Consider the following 16293-nt stretch of genomic DNA (forward strand, 5'->3'; position numbering starts at 1 on the left):
CGATGGTCGAAAGTCTGCCCAAATGGAAGATTGTCGCCTCATTTGGTTGGTCGTACCGTTAAATATTTTCGTTCCAATCTTGTTTCCGTTGTGTAGTGGGTATAAACTTCCGACCGATCCACGACGAAATTGCAATCATTGCTCACGACAACATGGCTGTAAAAAGTCGCTCTTCCCTTTATCATCTAAAACAAGGCTAGTGTGTATGCAGTCCATGGACCAAGCGATCGGACCATCGATCGCATGTAAAATCGATCAGCATAAAAAGTTGGTGGGAAATTCTGTAGTGTGTACCCAGCTTAACTAATGGTGATAAGCAAATCGTTGAACAAATAAAGATTCCCATACAGATATAGGTGGACAGAACAAGGTAGCCCTATGTCTGTGTGATAATTTGTTCAAAACTTACTGGTTAGTAAAGACAAGCACGTCTTCTACCATATTCTGTCATAATATGGTTTTTCTAGTCACTGTTCTCTTGGAGTCTATTGCTAATATTTTTTTTTAACTGGGCCAGTAAATCCAAATAATATCTTATGTTTATAGATTCTTGACATTCTCTGTATAAAAAAACTGAAGTTACTGAAACTTTTTTGTAAAAATTAAGCAGCAACCAATAGGATAGGGTTCCCTTCTGTTTAAATGATGCTCCAAGGTCTTGCTTTGCTGATCACAATCTCCTGCTTTGTAGCCTCTAGCTATAGTTCTTTGGTTACAGTTCGTTCCATTGTCCTTTCTCATTTTCATTCATTAAACTTATTGCGCTGTCTTCCTGTCATATGAATATCAGTAAAACCATATGTAGGGCTACTAACATGCTTTGTCTAATTGACATTCATTTTCACAACGTTATTCTCTACAACGGTGTATACTAACATATTTACGGAGAGAACACTGTGTACATATAAACATCACACGGTATAGAACAGTAATAATATTATTGTGATCGTGGACACCAGGCAGACATTTCTTGGGAATGACTGGTGCATGTGAGGTTTATAGAAACTTCTCCCACATAATAGCTTAAAAAGTAGATTGCGAATTAAATTGCCATAACAGTGCACTATAGTGAGACATGCCTATATAGCAGGATGTGCAGGATTGTGTACCACGGTGTGAAAAGAGTAGCGATTAAAGGAGAGGAGACGATCGGCTGGACGCATAGTGAAATATTTACCAAAGTAGCCCCACTAAAATAATAAACTTAGTGATATAAGAGCAAGCTGCTAAGCTAAGGACATCTACAGAAACTGTCATTACAGATTTTATAAATCTAGTTCATCGTTGTCGATTTACTTATGCAGTTTTCGTTACACAGTTTTTTTTATACAACCATCTTTATAAATGTTCCCCATAACTGTTAAGATTTAAAATGTGCTCTGCAAAATGATCATAAAATATGTGAGCTTTGCCACATGCCTGACTGAACAGATGCCATTGTCTTGTTTCTTTCTCCACCTCATTTTACACTGTGGAAAGCCAAGTGTAGTAATGCAGGAGGATGAGTGATAACCCTGGTGTAGAAGCAGGGTGTTTATGTAACAAATGAGGAATGAAACATTCTCTTCAACGGTTGGGAGGTGGAGGAAATAAATTAGCATTAAGTAAGATTTTCATTCTTAGATGATGCACTCCCTCTTAGAGCATCTCCGTAATACATTCAGCTGTTCTGCTAAATGAATCTGTAAATAAAGGAGCATGTATAGCAAGCCAGGATTCAGCAGCAGTAGTAGTGTCTGCAGTAGATCACATTAACGTCACAGATGTGAGTGCATTAAATTGACTGTCTGGAGGTTATTTGGCTCATGTGGAGATGTTGCATTGAAAACAAAATGAGAAGCCTCTGTAAAGACCAAGCTGTTATCCTGCTATCTGATGACTGCCTGATTACACATACATTACAAACAGTGCATCTAACGTAGAGACAGAATACCGAAACATGGAGACAAGTTGCCTAAATATGATGATGTACATATTTCCTGAACGACACTCCAGCTTCACATTTCCTGTCCAGCAGGATTTGCAGAAGCCTCATCCTGTTCTCATCTCACAGTTTGTAAACAGTATATGTCTGTCTTGTTTGTTTTTAAACATTGCATAGCCATATGGTGTGTACAGAACCAACAGGTGCCTGCTTATATTGCACACATTACATTTAGGTAGTTTAAATATCAAGTTTCTAGGACTAGACCATGGGTAATATTAACAATGTTTGCTTGACATATTTATCTGCAGCATTGTGTCTCTCCTAGTATATATGGATCTTCAGTCTTCCAACCTTGGAAAACATATAATAATAATATGGAGGATGCATATAATACCTTACGCATAAAGTCATATCTTTATATTAGGCTAGTTAACTGCCTCCCATTTAATCTTCTGTCCCACTCACTCATTCTCACGTTGGCCCTCACCCAGGGCACAGCTCATCCCAGGAGACAAATGTAATTTATTTGGTGAGTTTAAAGTTCAATCAGTAAACTTGTCTATTTATATATCATTTTTCATAGTTTCCTAGCTTGGCTCAATTTTGATTCTTCCTTCATTTCACCATGAATCAACAATCTATTACTCTCACACCCTTCAGGTTACTCACTTTTTCCTAAATCCATAATTAGTTGCCTTTTCTCATTTGTTCCCCTCTCAGACTGCTGGTGGGATGGGAAATTTAGGAAGCATATGAGCACACAGCTTACATTTTGTACCTATGTGTTAGACACAAGAATGTAGAGAGATGCTGTATTATGCAATAGAAAGTGACCACAATAGACGTTAACAAGTAACATAGAAAACTGCAGTCTAGGGACAGTTCAGACAGAATGAAGTAATAAAAAAAGAAAAGAAAAGATTTGTAGTCATTTATTTACACTACGTATAATGCTGTTTTATACTGGAACAAATAGTTGTAATTCATTTGACATTCAGCTTAGTTACTTTGTAAAAATCAATGTGTGTGTTCAGGATTATATGTCCGTGTGCTTATTTGTACATATCTGTTACAATAAAAACAGAATTTTTTTTCACTTATTGGATAAATATTTTTTTCCAAGATCATTAGTGATACAGTGGGGTTAAGTACAACCCGAGGTGATGGGTACAAGGGGCATATTCAATTAGCTTTTGGATTCGCGGTAACGCGCGTTACCGCGAAAAGTGCGCGTTCTTGCGGGTATTACGGTACCACATTAACGCGGATTTTCGTTCGCAACCCTATGGGCTGCGAACAAAAATCCACGTTATTGCGGTACCGTGTATTACATTTCGCGGCTGTTCCGGCGCGTTACCGCGAATCCAAAAGCTAATTGAATATGCCCCAAAGAACCTTACTACCATCTGCATATATGAATGTACTATAATAGTGTTAAGTACATTATCTGCATAAGCTTGTCATACTGCCTGTCTGTTGCGGTCAGTATTAACTGTGAGCAACTGTATATATGTATATAACATCTGTTACAACTATTTCTGAAATAAAACCAACAAATTGGTTAAGGCTAAAAGTTTGTGGTTTAACATCTACCACCGACATCGCTGAAACCTATTCTATATAACAGCACAAGTGCCCTGATAGGTTTCTGCCAATACAGCTAAGGGGGACTCAGGACAAAGGAGACATCCCACTGCACTTGGTTATGGGGAGAAAGGGATTGTTACTCTGCGACCCCCATCTGGAACACTTTCTAGCCAAAGCTAACCTTAGCCAGTGAGACGCAATATGCACCCAATAGAAGCAGTGTAGGGAAGACTACGTGACTTCATGAATCCACATGTTTCCTCATTTTGAATTTCTCTTGACAAATAAAAGTATTAAGTGTGAGGTCTAGTACAGGACAGAAGGAACCATCGTCTTGGAAACTAAAAACAAGTTTGAGTAGAAACTGAAGCACCATGGATCCGGAGGTACCAGGGTGATCACCTGTGAGTCCAAGAGATACTGCAGGCACACATGCAGTGTACTTTGCATTTTGTATCCCTGAAAGTCTAAGAAATAAAGAAACAAGATGAGGGGCATTACTTGATGAGGTAACATCTGGAAGGAACAGACAATATCTAGTGATCCGCGAGGGATTTATCCATACAATCCATAATACACTGTTACCCGCCTACTGATCAGTGGGGGAGAGGCATCTAACGATCAGAATACATATGTTTGGGCTTAGAGCCGGCCTGCCAAACCCAGGAAGATTTATAGTTTATTTATAGTATAGTTTAAAGTTGCTTTTGACAACCTTATGCAATTGCTTTTGATTACCATTACAGGGGAAGGAAACCAGAGACTTGTTTAAATGATGGTCTGCCGATCAACCTTTAAGCCATATATCTTGGCAATCCTCAGTTGAGTTAGTTGAACAAATAGATGTGTGCTTGGCCGTATGCAGGATTACATCAACGATGTAGGAGACCTCTTCAAGTGTCCAATCATTTTATTTTGTTATCAAAGTGTGACAGATCCTATACGGTAGCCATGTGCCCATTTCCCCATGGCTTTTGCTATCTAGTAAAAGAGAGTTGTAATGTTTTTCCAGGTGTGATTTGATAGCCTAGTCAATAAAACGTCTAATTTAGGGCCTGCAGACCAGGGGGTAAATGTATTAATGTCCGGATTCTTCAACCCCAGAGTGTTCAGCGTCTTCGGCGATTAAATTTAATGTGGCGCTGCATTGTAAAGGGAAACTTCCCTTTACAATGCAACGCCGCTTTAAATTTAATCGCCGAAGACGCTGAACACGCCGGAGTTGAAGAATCCGGACATTAATACATTTACCCCCAGGTCTGAATGTCTTCCAGGGTCAGGGGTTATGAAGTCCTAGATCATCTAATAGTTTAAAAACTTTTTTGAAGGTGTTCCATTCTGCCTCAATAAAGACAAAAGATCCTCATCACACTGGAAGCAGATTGAGTGGAAATTAAAAGAAACCAACTTCTCTGAGTCCAAAGAATGTGAAATATTAATGCTATGAAAGATTCTTTGGAAAGGATACTCACTTTCCTCTACTGTGGCTGAAAATTCTCAATTGTGCCATGTTTTCCTATTAATAAGGAAGAAACAGATAATCAAACGAAATCTTGATTTATAGCTGCTACCGCTGCCAGACCCTTCATTTTCTATTTTTTTAGGCAGCCATGGCTAGAACAAAGGCAAGCTATTGTGATTGTCTTGTGTTGTCACCTATTTTGAAAACTGGCAGCTCTAAGAAGGTACTTTGCAACATACTGTAAAGGAGGAATATCAAATGAAAACAAAAATCTAATCATAACTGCAATTCTATCAATATTTTACGCAAAATAGCAAATATTTTGATGCTGTTTTTATAATTACATAATCTAAAAAAATAATATATAATATTAGCTCTTGTTTGAATATGTACCCAAAATTTATATTTCTTATTTTTATTCTTAGGTCTGCTGATAAATTAGAAAATGGCACAGATGCAAACAACAGAGTTCTGCAAATACAAGCACTTGCCCGGCTAACTTCTGCGGTATGTTAACCCAATGCAATATATTATTACTATTAATTGTGCATTTAGAGACTCATACTCTCTATATTTGCAATAAAGTTTTCTTTCCGGTGCAGTCCTATCATTTTGTATTATATATCATGCCATTCATGGTTCAGAGTCTTAATGGGTCTCAAGCAAATTGTCCTCATGGAGCAGTGCGACAATTACATTTAATTTTGAGGAGAGTAATTATTGAAATTAGATAAAGGGGTGGAGAGGGTGCATCTTTTAGGGGTCGTTGCAGTGTGACGTAAGATGGCCATTTCCACTCTGTAAAAGGATTTTTGTAGCAGCTGTGATGGAGATTTTGTCTTCTATACTTTTAATGGGAACAGTTTTGAGGCTGATTGAACTTTGGAGAAGTGCATTTCTAGGGGCACTTTGTGAATCAGAAGCCCTCTTTTACACTGGTCAAAGTGCAACATGTAATGAAGGCAGTCCCAGCATCCCTCACTCATGATCAGTGTAAACCATAAACTGCACTGTATTAAAGGAGAAAAATGTAAAAGTTTAATTTAATGAAAGGGGTGATTCTAAAGTGGTAATAGGAGGTTACACTTTTTTTTTTTTTTTAAACAACTCTTTATTAACTGAATCAAGTAATTACAAAGATGAAACCAATAAGCATCCTACGTAGAGGATAAATGCAATAAAGGTGCACTCCTTATTATTCCAGTGATTTCTTCGGAAGTGGTCATTGCATGCAGTGACTGGCTGAGTTCTATTACCACCCCCCAAGAGTGCCAGAAATATGGTGCTGGCTGTCACTGCTCTGGGTGCAGGTTGGGCGGTGCAGGCCCCCCTTAACTCATGTGTCCATGTGCCCTGTACTCCATGCACCCATTATCCACCACTGGGGCAGCTGAACACCTTTACTACATCCCATCCCATCACTGTTTTAGCAAATATCACATACTTGCCAACTTCTTATAGTTGGCTTCCGGGAGCCGGAGGTGGGCGTGCTTCCGGGAGCCGGAGGTGGGCGTGCGGCCGGCAGGGACCCGAAAATCGTGTCATTTTGGCGCCGTGACCTAATGACGCAAACGCGTCACTTTACAGCGGGAGATTCCCGGAGAATGGCTGCATTTTGGACCTAATTCTGCCCTCTTCACTAGGAAGTGGACAGATGCGGGAGATTGCCATACACTCCCGGGAGTCCAGGAGACACATAACTAGTGACATATTAAAATTACTTGCAACACTGAACTTGAATCTGCAATTTATTACATGATAGGGTTTGCTGAATTATACAGAACTTTTACATTGGTCCTTTTAAAAGTACTTGGAAGCAGGAAGAGTAAAAATGCACCAGTGGTTTTAAAGTCATATTCTTTTTTTATGCCATCTTCTATTTACTGTAAAGCTTTGTTCCTGTTTGTTTTTGCCAGATTTGAATAGTCACACCTTAATTTGATTGAGATCCTGTCTTGGTTTGCTAACAGTATTTTCTTTGTTATTGACATAGTCTGGACTCTGTGTGCCTGTAAAAAGAGCATTCACGTGTCATTTTTTCAAAGTTTGTAAATCCACAGAATAGCCTGAGGGACGGCAGTTGACTGTAGCTAATTAGAACGCTCATTTACAGAAATCATTAAAATAATATCCCAGCATTTCAGAATTGAAAGACATTTGTTTTGTCTTGCAAGATGTAAGTCAGATCTGTGATGGGTAAAACAGCACTTGTCAGAACACAGCCCAGCCAGTACAGTGAATCCATTCTTTCACAGTAATTGGTCACAAATGAGTGAGTAGCTGACAAAACTGATCACATTAACCCAGATAACATGGTCTGCCTTTAGCCAAATGGGATATGCATATGCCTGAACAAACACATTGACTTTTGCACTTATGAATCCATAACAACTTTGAAGTCAAGCTTAATCCTTATACACTAGTGATATGGTTTTTGTTACCTATAAAAATTCATATATTTTTTTAATTTTTAAAGTTGGGACCAGGGCTGATCTATTTTTTTTAATGGCTCATGTAAGGTTGACAACTAATCACTTGTTTAAAAGCCAAGCAAGAAGCCAGTACTTCTAGCTCAGGAGAAGAATTTATAATCTGCATCAATCCGGGGTAGCCAAAATCAAACCGATATATATAGAAATGAGTATCTGCACCATCCTAGTCACTTTTGTAAGTGAATTTTACTATGAGCCAGGAACTTATATTATAAAGCGTGGCACGGCCTAGCAACCGCCAATGAGTCACATGTCGCCTTAGGCATGAATGTCCCTGTTAGTATTACAGCCCCTTAACAGGACTTAACACCCCCTGCTACCTTGGGATCCTTCGCTGTCTGTCTGCAGTAGCTGGTGTGGACCGCAGACAGCCATGTTTCAGCCGTGCTAGGGGAGACTGGGGCTGCATGCTGCGGCTCCTGACGCGGTCCGTCACCGACCTGGTGCAGTTTCTTGGTCCCCATTCGCTGCATCTCTGCAATCAGGTGACCAGCGTTGGTTGGGGAGCGGCATGGACCTCTTCCCCGCTCTCATCTGTGGTGGTCACTTCTGTCAACACCGCTATGTACCAAAACATACAGATAATTAAAATAAATTTAAAATGAAATAGAACTAACTCTGTAGCTACTATACAAATTAAGCTGATTCTCCTCCATCCAGGGGGCATTGAGGGGAAGGAGCGGACCAGACAAGTTGTTAGAATTTAGTGCCTTACTCCCAGCACAGCTCCCTCTATACCCCATGGTAAGTAGTGTCCCCCAAATGGCTGTGCCAGAGAAACTTGTATTCTAATCCGTGACACAGCCTAGCAATTTCCAGTGAGTCACATGTAGTCTTAGGCTTGAATGGGCCCTAACCACAAAGCATTCTTAGGACATCAACAGAAGTAGCTCCTCTCCTTCAAGTTCTCCACGAAATCACAGATAAAATCAATTTTTCACAACAACCCATTTGCTTGCATATAACTGTGATTGCTGAAGAGGGTAATGAACAATCCCAGTGCTCCAGCTGCAGGCCCTTTTATCTGCTCAACATAGACTTGAAATAATTTGAAATACAAAACATGAACCATCTCAAGCTCCTACATCTGGTCCTAACCCAGAATGGAAGAATGCTCAGTACATATTCTGGCAAAAATATTCCCAGTAGATACAAGACCCTGCTTGCATGACTCGCCTCATAATTGGGCCACTTTACACTGCATAGATGTTCTAAAACACATATCGTCTCAAATGTCGCCACTCATTGCAATACTATGAAGTTCAAATTTCTCCCTGGGCTTTCTCCTCATGCACTAAAATGCAGGTCATAGATGAGGGTACTTTAGTTGGCTGATTGGTAGGCACTCTGGAAATCCCTCCTCTTCCAAAATTCAACAGGAGTTTGCTCTATCGCCCCTTGAGCAAAGGGTTTAGTTGCAGAGCGTGAGTATGCCTAAGTATGCTCAATAATTTATGTATTCATCTTAGACCATAAGAACAGAACAAGTAGAATTCTATTTAGTATCTCACTGTCAACTGCCTCTGGGAGGTACCTTGGTCAACTACACACTAGTTGATTTATTCATATAATCTCACAATAATATAGGGACCCAACCAGCGCTCTTTATTTCTCAAATGAAGATGAGAATAAACCTAAAAATACTTCTATTCAATGATGAGTGGGACAGATGTCGTTCACAACTCTTCCATGTTGAAAGCAGGCATACATATGGGGAGGAAAGATGAACACAAAATAGCGCTACATGATTAAAAAAAAAAGCCAGTATTTTCTTTATGTGCAAACTAATTTGCACCCTTTTGCATTGTAACATGGTTTTGTCCAGGATCAAATTAACTCCTTTTTTTTGCCTTGCTCTCCTTAATGACTCGGACCCAAAATATATAGCTTGGAGCAGAGGATAGAGAGGGGTGATATGATAGAAGCTTTAAAATCTATCAATCGTTTCAACAAGTTACAGGAGGAAAGCATTTATATAGATGAAGGGAAGAATTAGCACTAGAGGTCATGCACTAAAACCAGAGGATAGTGGCTTTAGGGGAAAATTGAGGAAAGATTACATTACTGAAGGCATAGTAGATACCTGGACTAGCTTTCCAACAAAAGTGGTAGAGGCTAATATGGCAGGGGCATTTTAACATGCTTGGGATAGATATAAGGCAATGCTAAATCTGGAAAAGTCTAAGGATCAAATATGGTCTGACTATTTTAAAATAAAAATGGGTTGTGTGCTTCTATAAACCTTCAAATTTAATGTTCCTAAGCTTAAATGATCAGACATGTTCAGCCTGTCAATAAGAAAAGGTGCATTCTGAATGACAAGTATTTCTTCCTGACACTACTGTTTTATTAAAAAAAAAAAAAGATTTTACGATTGTGCAGGGTTTGGAACTCCTTAGCCTACAATTCCCATTCCTTTCAAATGACGTTTTTCATTTTTGTCATAAAATAATATTGCCAATAAAAATACAGTAAAGGTATTTAGAGAGTTTGGTAAGCTTAATAGCATGCTCCATTGCTCCATTATTTACATAGACCATAATATCCTGATATTTTCTGCTTTTATAAGGTAAGTTTAGTTGGTAATTTACAAAGCATCAATGCTATTTCCTTAATTGTCATTCCATATAAACAGAGACTCTCTGATTACTGATGTGCATAAATACCACATTAGCCAATAACAATTAAGCAAGTAAATGAATTCCTATTAAAACCTCCAGTCTGCAACAGATTACCCTTTTTGGAAGAAAACCACACATATTGCAGATAGACATTAAACTGAGTCATTAGAATATTTTGCTTAGTTAGGTTAAACATTGGGAGTCTTACGGACCAGAAACCCTTGAAGACTAGCTGCATATTTTGTTGCATACATGCATCTATTTCTTTCTGTGCACTTTCAAAGATGAATGCACACAATTGTAATTTAACATTAGAGGAATTTAGGAGACCTTGCAAGATAACTCCCAAAAATGTAAGCATAACATGTATGAATGTAATAAATGTAGAATGTTAGGTGGGTCATACTTTGAGTTACACTCTGCTAATGCAAATGAAGTTACTAATTTAATTATATGCAGTGGTGCAGTTTACTTTGTAAAAATCAACACCATAAATTCACATTATCCTGTGCAGTGCTGCCATCTAGTGTCGAGAAATGAAATCCGTTAATACATTGCTTTAAACTGATCTGAAATCTTAAAAGAAACATTGTGGTGCTTTTTTCTTTAGTTTGAATTCTGATCACATACCCTACAATATTTATAACCATTTCATCAGGGACCTCTGTTCATATCCCACTTTTTTTTTACTGAATTAACATGGGCTGAATTATTACATTGATAAAAGAAATCTTTTATCTTCGGTTTATCATCATCATCATTTATTTATATAGCGCCACTAATTCCGCAGCGCTGTACAGAGAACTCATTCACATCAGTCCCTGCTTACAGTCTAAATTCCCTCATATAAACACACACAGACAGACAGAGAGGGGGACAGACAGACAGGGAGAGACTAGGGTCAATTTAGATAGCAGCCAATTAACCTACCAGTATGTTTTTTGGAGTGTGGGAGGAAACCGGAGTACTCGGAGGAAACCCACGCAAACACAGGACGAACATACAAACTCCACACAGATATGGCCATGGTCAGGAATCAAACTCATGACCCCAGTGCTGTGAGGCAGAAGTGCTAACCACTAGGCCACTGTGCTGCCCATATGAATTCAGGTGACTGAAAGATAAGTGACATAAACAGGAGCAGATTATTTATTATTAACATCTATTTATGCACCAGCATATTCAACAGCACTTTACAATTTGGAGGAAACATTGTAGTTAAAAGTAAAATATGACCGGGTAGTAACAAACAATAAGGTAAGAGGGCCCTACTGGCAATTATACAATTTATAGGAAAATAGCAGATTGATACATGAGGTTAAGTGTCACGTATTTTAGATTAGTCTAGCCAAGCGCTTAGAGAGGCTACTGATCCAGTCACACTGCTGGTTTGGGCACTGAGTTTTTGCATAGAAAATAAGTGTAAGTTTTGCGTGAAAAATGTAGAAGTGTAGCAATTGGGTAAAATACTTTAGGGAGGTTAAGAAAGTGGTTCAGGCATTTGATAAGCATGCATAAAGGTCAGTTTTTAGGCAATGCTTTAAGTTTGGAGGCTTGGTGAAAGTATTATATAAGGGAAGTACCACAGAGAGGATGCAGCCCAAAAAAAGTCTTGTAACCAGGATTTGGATAAAATAATGGGTGAGGAGGAGAGAGGTGCAGGTCTTGGCAGAGTGGAGGGATTGAGTTGACAAGTAAAGAGATGTGTGCTGCTGCAATGTTGTTAGCGGCTTTTGTGACCGTATGGGCTTACTCTGTCACCCTATCAGGGGTTGGATTTTACTGACCTGGCCTGGGGTTCCTCTTACCATTGGTAATTTGCTATTATTGACCACTCATACTGGTGTCACCAGGCACTCACCGACTGTAAGGGTCAGAGGCTCACCACCATGGTGCCCCACTTGCAGGACAATAATCACTGCCACCAGTGGGCTTCATCACTTGCACTTGGAACTGTGTGTGTGTGTGTGTGTGTGTGTGTGTGTGTGTGTATAACTCATACGGCACCCTCACTGCCGGTGACTGTGCCTGATTGCTTCTATCCATTTAGCATCAGGACCACTTAGTAGCCGGCAGAGCATTAACACACACTAGATGGTTTCAACACAGAACATCCGGGGATGGTTGAGTGTGTCTGTTCTTTCTGCAGGTCATGGGATTTTAGAAATATATAGGTATCTTGCAGGAATAAAGTAGGATATTTTAAGAATAGTAATGTTTATTGCTCATCAGTTGCTCTTAAAAGAGCTATTATTATCGTAGATTTGTAAGGTGCCACAGAGCTCCGCAGCGCCGTACAGTAGGGAAAACAGGACATACATAAAACAGGGATATACAAGATAGACAAAATAAATGCAGACATGAAAACAAAGGGTATGAAGGACCCTGCTCATTACATTCGAAGTGGAAGAGGGCACAGCTGAAACAAGAGCAGCAATTGTGGCTCAGAGTAGTGATTGGGACAGTTGTGAGGGTGCATTAGTGTGAATGGTGTTATCGGGGATAATGTCACCTCTAAAGGAGAGAAGGGTTTTCAAAGACCATCTAAAGATTTGAAGGCTGCGGGAAAGTCTGATTGAGTGTGATAGGGAATTTCATAAGTGGGGAGCAGCACGGGAGAAGTCTTGTAGGCGGGAGTGAGAGGTGGTTACCAGAGACCAGACAAGGCACACACAGGTCAGAAGTAACTCTAAGAGGGCGGCAGGGAGAGTATTTTGATATGAGATTTGAGATGTTTGCAGGGGTCGTGTTGTTGGTTAATACACACTACCCACTTTAAAGTAGTGGATGTACACACAAATTACAACAACATGTGCTCCTTTTATAGAGCCAAAAGCAGTTTCCACCACTGCTATAAATTCAAATAAGCAATTGAAATATCATACCTATTCTATGGGGTGATGTGTGTAGGCAGGGCAGCTAAGAGGAATTTCAGGGACCTTCTTGGGGCCCCTTGCAAAGCCACAGAAAAGGGTGGGTGGCTCCTGCCACTATGCATACAGGCTAGAACCCAAGGCAGGTAAGGGCCCTGGTATTTTTTACTGTGGCCCTATGCAGGTGGCCAGGCTGGGAAAGGAGGGCAGACAGCACTGCGCCAATCAATCAGGACATGGTTTGAATGGGTCAATAACGAGGACTTTCTGCTCATGTGCAATTCATTTTCCCTTGGTTCGTTATTCATAAGGACAAACCTATCTTTTTGCACACTGCAAAGCTTTCAACACAATGTTATTTCTTAGTAGAGATTGGCATTTGGGGGTGGACTCATGGAACAATGTGGTGTCTAGAAATTGGACTTAAATGCAGGTTACAGTATTTCTCCCCAATAACTGCGTATGCCTACATAGTTTTCGTTCATCATTAGTACAATTTCCAGAACCGGCCCTTGCTGATACAATAAGGCTCCTGGTGGTTTCATGGCCATTCCTTCTAAGGAATGTGGTTGGCAATATAATGTCTTCCCCCTCCCCTTGTGCCAATGGCACAAACATCTTACAATTGCTAGATCTTCTAAAATGTACAACCAGCTATGATAAGAGTTTTTGTGATGTCTTTTGAGGGATACATGCCTATTCTGGAGATGTTGCTTAGATGCATGTAACAGGATTTGGAGACAGATTGGATGAGGGGACCGTTCTGAGCCATGGATGTCATCTAGTCAGGGAGCTTATGGACTCGATTTTATTGAACTATTGTCAACAGAATAAGGGATGTCTGGTAAGTAGCTTCTGTTGGCTAGCGGAAAGATTATTAGTTAAGTTTTTTGAAAGATTGAGTTTGAGGTTCTGAGAAGACGTCCAAGTTGAATTGTCAGAAAAACATTCAGTAAGCCAACAGAAATCTGTAGATCTGGAGGGGATAGATACATGTGGTGCTGAAACTAAAGGCGCTTATTACTTTTCCAAGATATGTAGTGATATAGATAGAGAAGAGCAGAGAGCTCAGTGCTGAACCTTGTGATACTCCCATTGATAGAAGAAGCATAGAAGGGGAGGATCTAGAGAACATTGAATGAGAGGTTTTATGCCTTGGAATGAGAACTATGGGCCTGATTCATTAAAGAACTTAGGCAAGAAATTTCTTATTTAAGTCTCCGGGGAAAAAAAAAAAAGGTTTCAATGCAAGGGGTGCAAATTAGTTTTCTATTTTGCACATAAAATTCTTGTAGCACACAAATATCAACTTTACATTTCAGTGTACAAATAAGTTGTCAAGTATTTGTGTGCTACATGAAAAAAACAGACATTATTTAACTTATGTGCAAAATAGAAAACTAATTTGCACCCCTTGCATTTTAACATGGTTTTATCTGGTTAAATAAGAAATTTCTTGCCTAAGTTTCTTAATGAATCAGGCCCCATGATAGGACAGTGTCCTAAAGAGTTAGGGAATGATGCATTTGTATGAGAAGTTATTTGTCAAGTGTGGTAGAGAGACCAGGAAGACTTAGAAGCGGGAATTGTCCTTTTGATTTAGTAGTGATCAAATCAGTGACATTAATCAGTGCAGTCTGTGTAGAGTGTTGGGCACGAAAGCCTGACTGAGTAGGGTCCAATAAGTTGTGTTATGAAAGGAAACATGGGAGTTGAGATATGGGTTGATAATCTGGCAGACATTTTGGGGCAGAATTTGTTGATGATTTTTCCAGAATAGAAGTAATCATCACATGCTTGAACAATGATGGAAAGATACCAGTGGAGAGAAATTGCAGATGTTCATTAAGGCTGGGAAGAGACAGCGAATGACTGATTTGTGAGGTGAAAGGGTCAAGTGGCCAAGTTAGTAGTTTGGGAGAAGTGAATGAAAGACAAAACCCATCGGGTTTTGGCTTTAATAAAATTGCATTTTTTAAAAAATGACAGTCGGTGGTTCCTTAGAACCGCCTCTTAGTAAATATACCCCTTAATCTTCGTTTGTGGGATCAAATATAGTGAAGTTGACAGTGAATGCAGGTGGTTGCTCAGAGAAGAGGATACCAATTTATATTGGATCTTGTCAATTTTGTCATTGAAGTAGGAAGAACTTAGACAGTCATAGGAGTTAGAGGGGTTTGTGTGGGTGCGTTGAGAAGAGTTTTACATGGATTAAAGAGCCGTTGGAAGCTTTAGATTTGAAATACATTTGTTTGTCAGTGTCCAGAGTGGTAAAAAGCAGTATATTTGATGTGGTCATTAGAACTACGACATTTCCACCAATGATGATCTATTTGTTGGAGAGTTTTGACAGTAGTGTTTCCTTTGTTTGCCATGTTTGAGATTGGGGATGGTGCAGAGAATAAAGAGGAGCTTTAGTCAATTGATCAAAGGCTTTTGCTGGGGTGTGAGTAAAATGGGGGACTGTCAGAACAGGAGCATGAAGAAATTGGGTAGAGAAGTTGTTCAAGAGTGGTGGAAAGCTGATGACATACAAATTAAATTGTCATTTCTGTGGGTATGAGGAGGCTTGGTTTAGTTACAGTGCTGAGGGAAAGATTGTGATCAGGTCATGGTCTTAGAGAGTGAAAAAGGTGTGCTAAAGAAATTAGAAACTGAATATGATGAGTAGAAGATGTATTCCAGCAGGAGCAGCCGAGAGAGATAGAAGTAGTAGTAAGTAGGTAAGTTAGTTATTGCAGATCAAACTCCTGTTTACTAAGCTCTGATGTCCAATGATGGTGTCTATTGCTGGTCACTGCAGCTAATTATTGCTATTTACTATATGAGCGCTCCTCATTTTACTTGTTCCCCTCTCTATCCAAGAGAGGGATGATGCAGAGGGTCGTCTCTCAGTCTAGTTCTAGAGGCCCTATACACCCCTCCATTGTAGGATGGGTTGTAGTAATCAGACTGTAATGCTACAGCTGTTGTGGACTTACAGTCCAGTTGCCTTGTCTACTACAGTTTTTTGAGCTTCTCCATCATTGATCACTGTCAGTGTATCCACTGTGTTGTAGCACTGCTATCTGTCCCAACTTATTTAAGGTACCACCATAATTCTTGTTCAGCTATCGCCATATTAGCATGGTAGTAACAGATGAGAATCATTTAAATAGGCTTTATTGTTTGAATAACATTCTTTTTAATGTGTAAACATTTTTTAAATATTTTTCTAAAGAAAACCATAATATTCAGTAGGCCATCATGTTTTAGACAGGTGTTTTTTCTATTCTCAATACATATATTTTTAATAAAGTGTAGAAATGATTAATTGTCCCTTGCAAATTGT

At 39.4% G+C, this 16293-nt stretch overlaps 1 protein-coding gene across 1 annotated transcript in view; it reads left to right on the forward strand.

The window, feature by feature from the left end:
• RAPGEF5 (Rap guanine nucleotide exchange factor 5) overlaps nt 1–16293 on the forward strand; it is a 178221-nt gene that overhangs the window by 56701 nt on the left and 105227 nt on the right. The window contains exon 7 of the mRNA XM_075212192.1: nt 5402–5483. Coding sequence (XP_075068293.1) covers nt 5402–5483 — 82 coding nt within the window. The remainder of the gene's footprint in view (nt 1–5401; nt 5484–16293) is intronic.

Source organism: Mixophyes fleayi, chromosome 5 (assembly GCF_038048845.1).
Source record: "Mixophyes fleayi isolate aMixFle1 chromosome 5, aMixFle1.hap1, whole genome shotgun sequence".
Lineage (NCBI taxonomy): Eukaryota > Metazoa > Chordata > Amphibia > Anura > Limnodynastidae > Mixophyes > Mixophyes fleayi.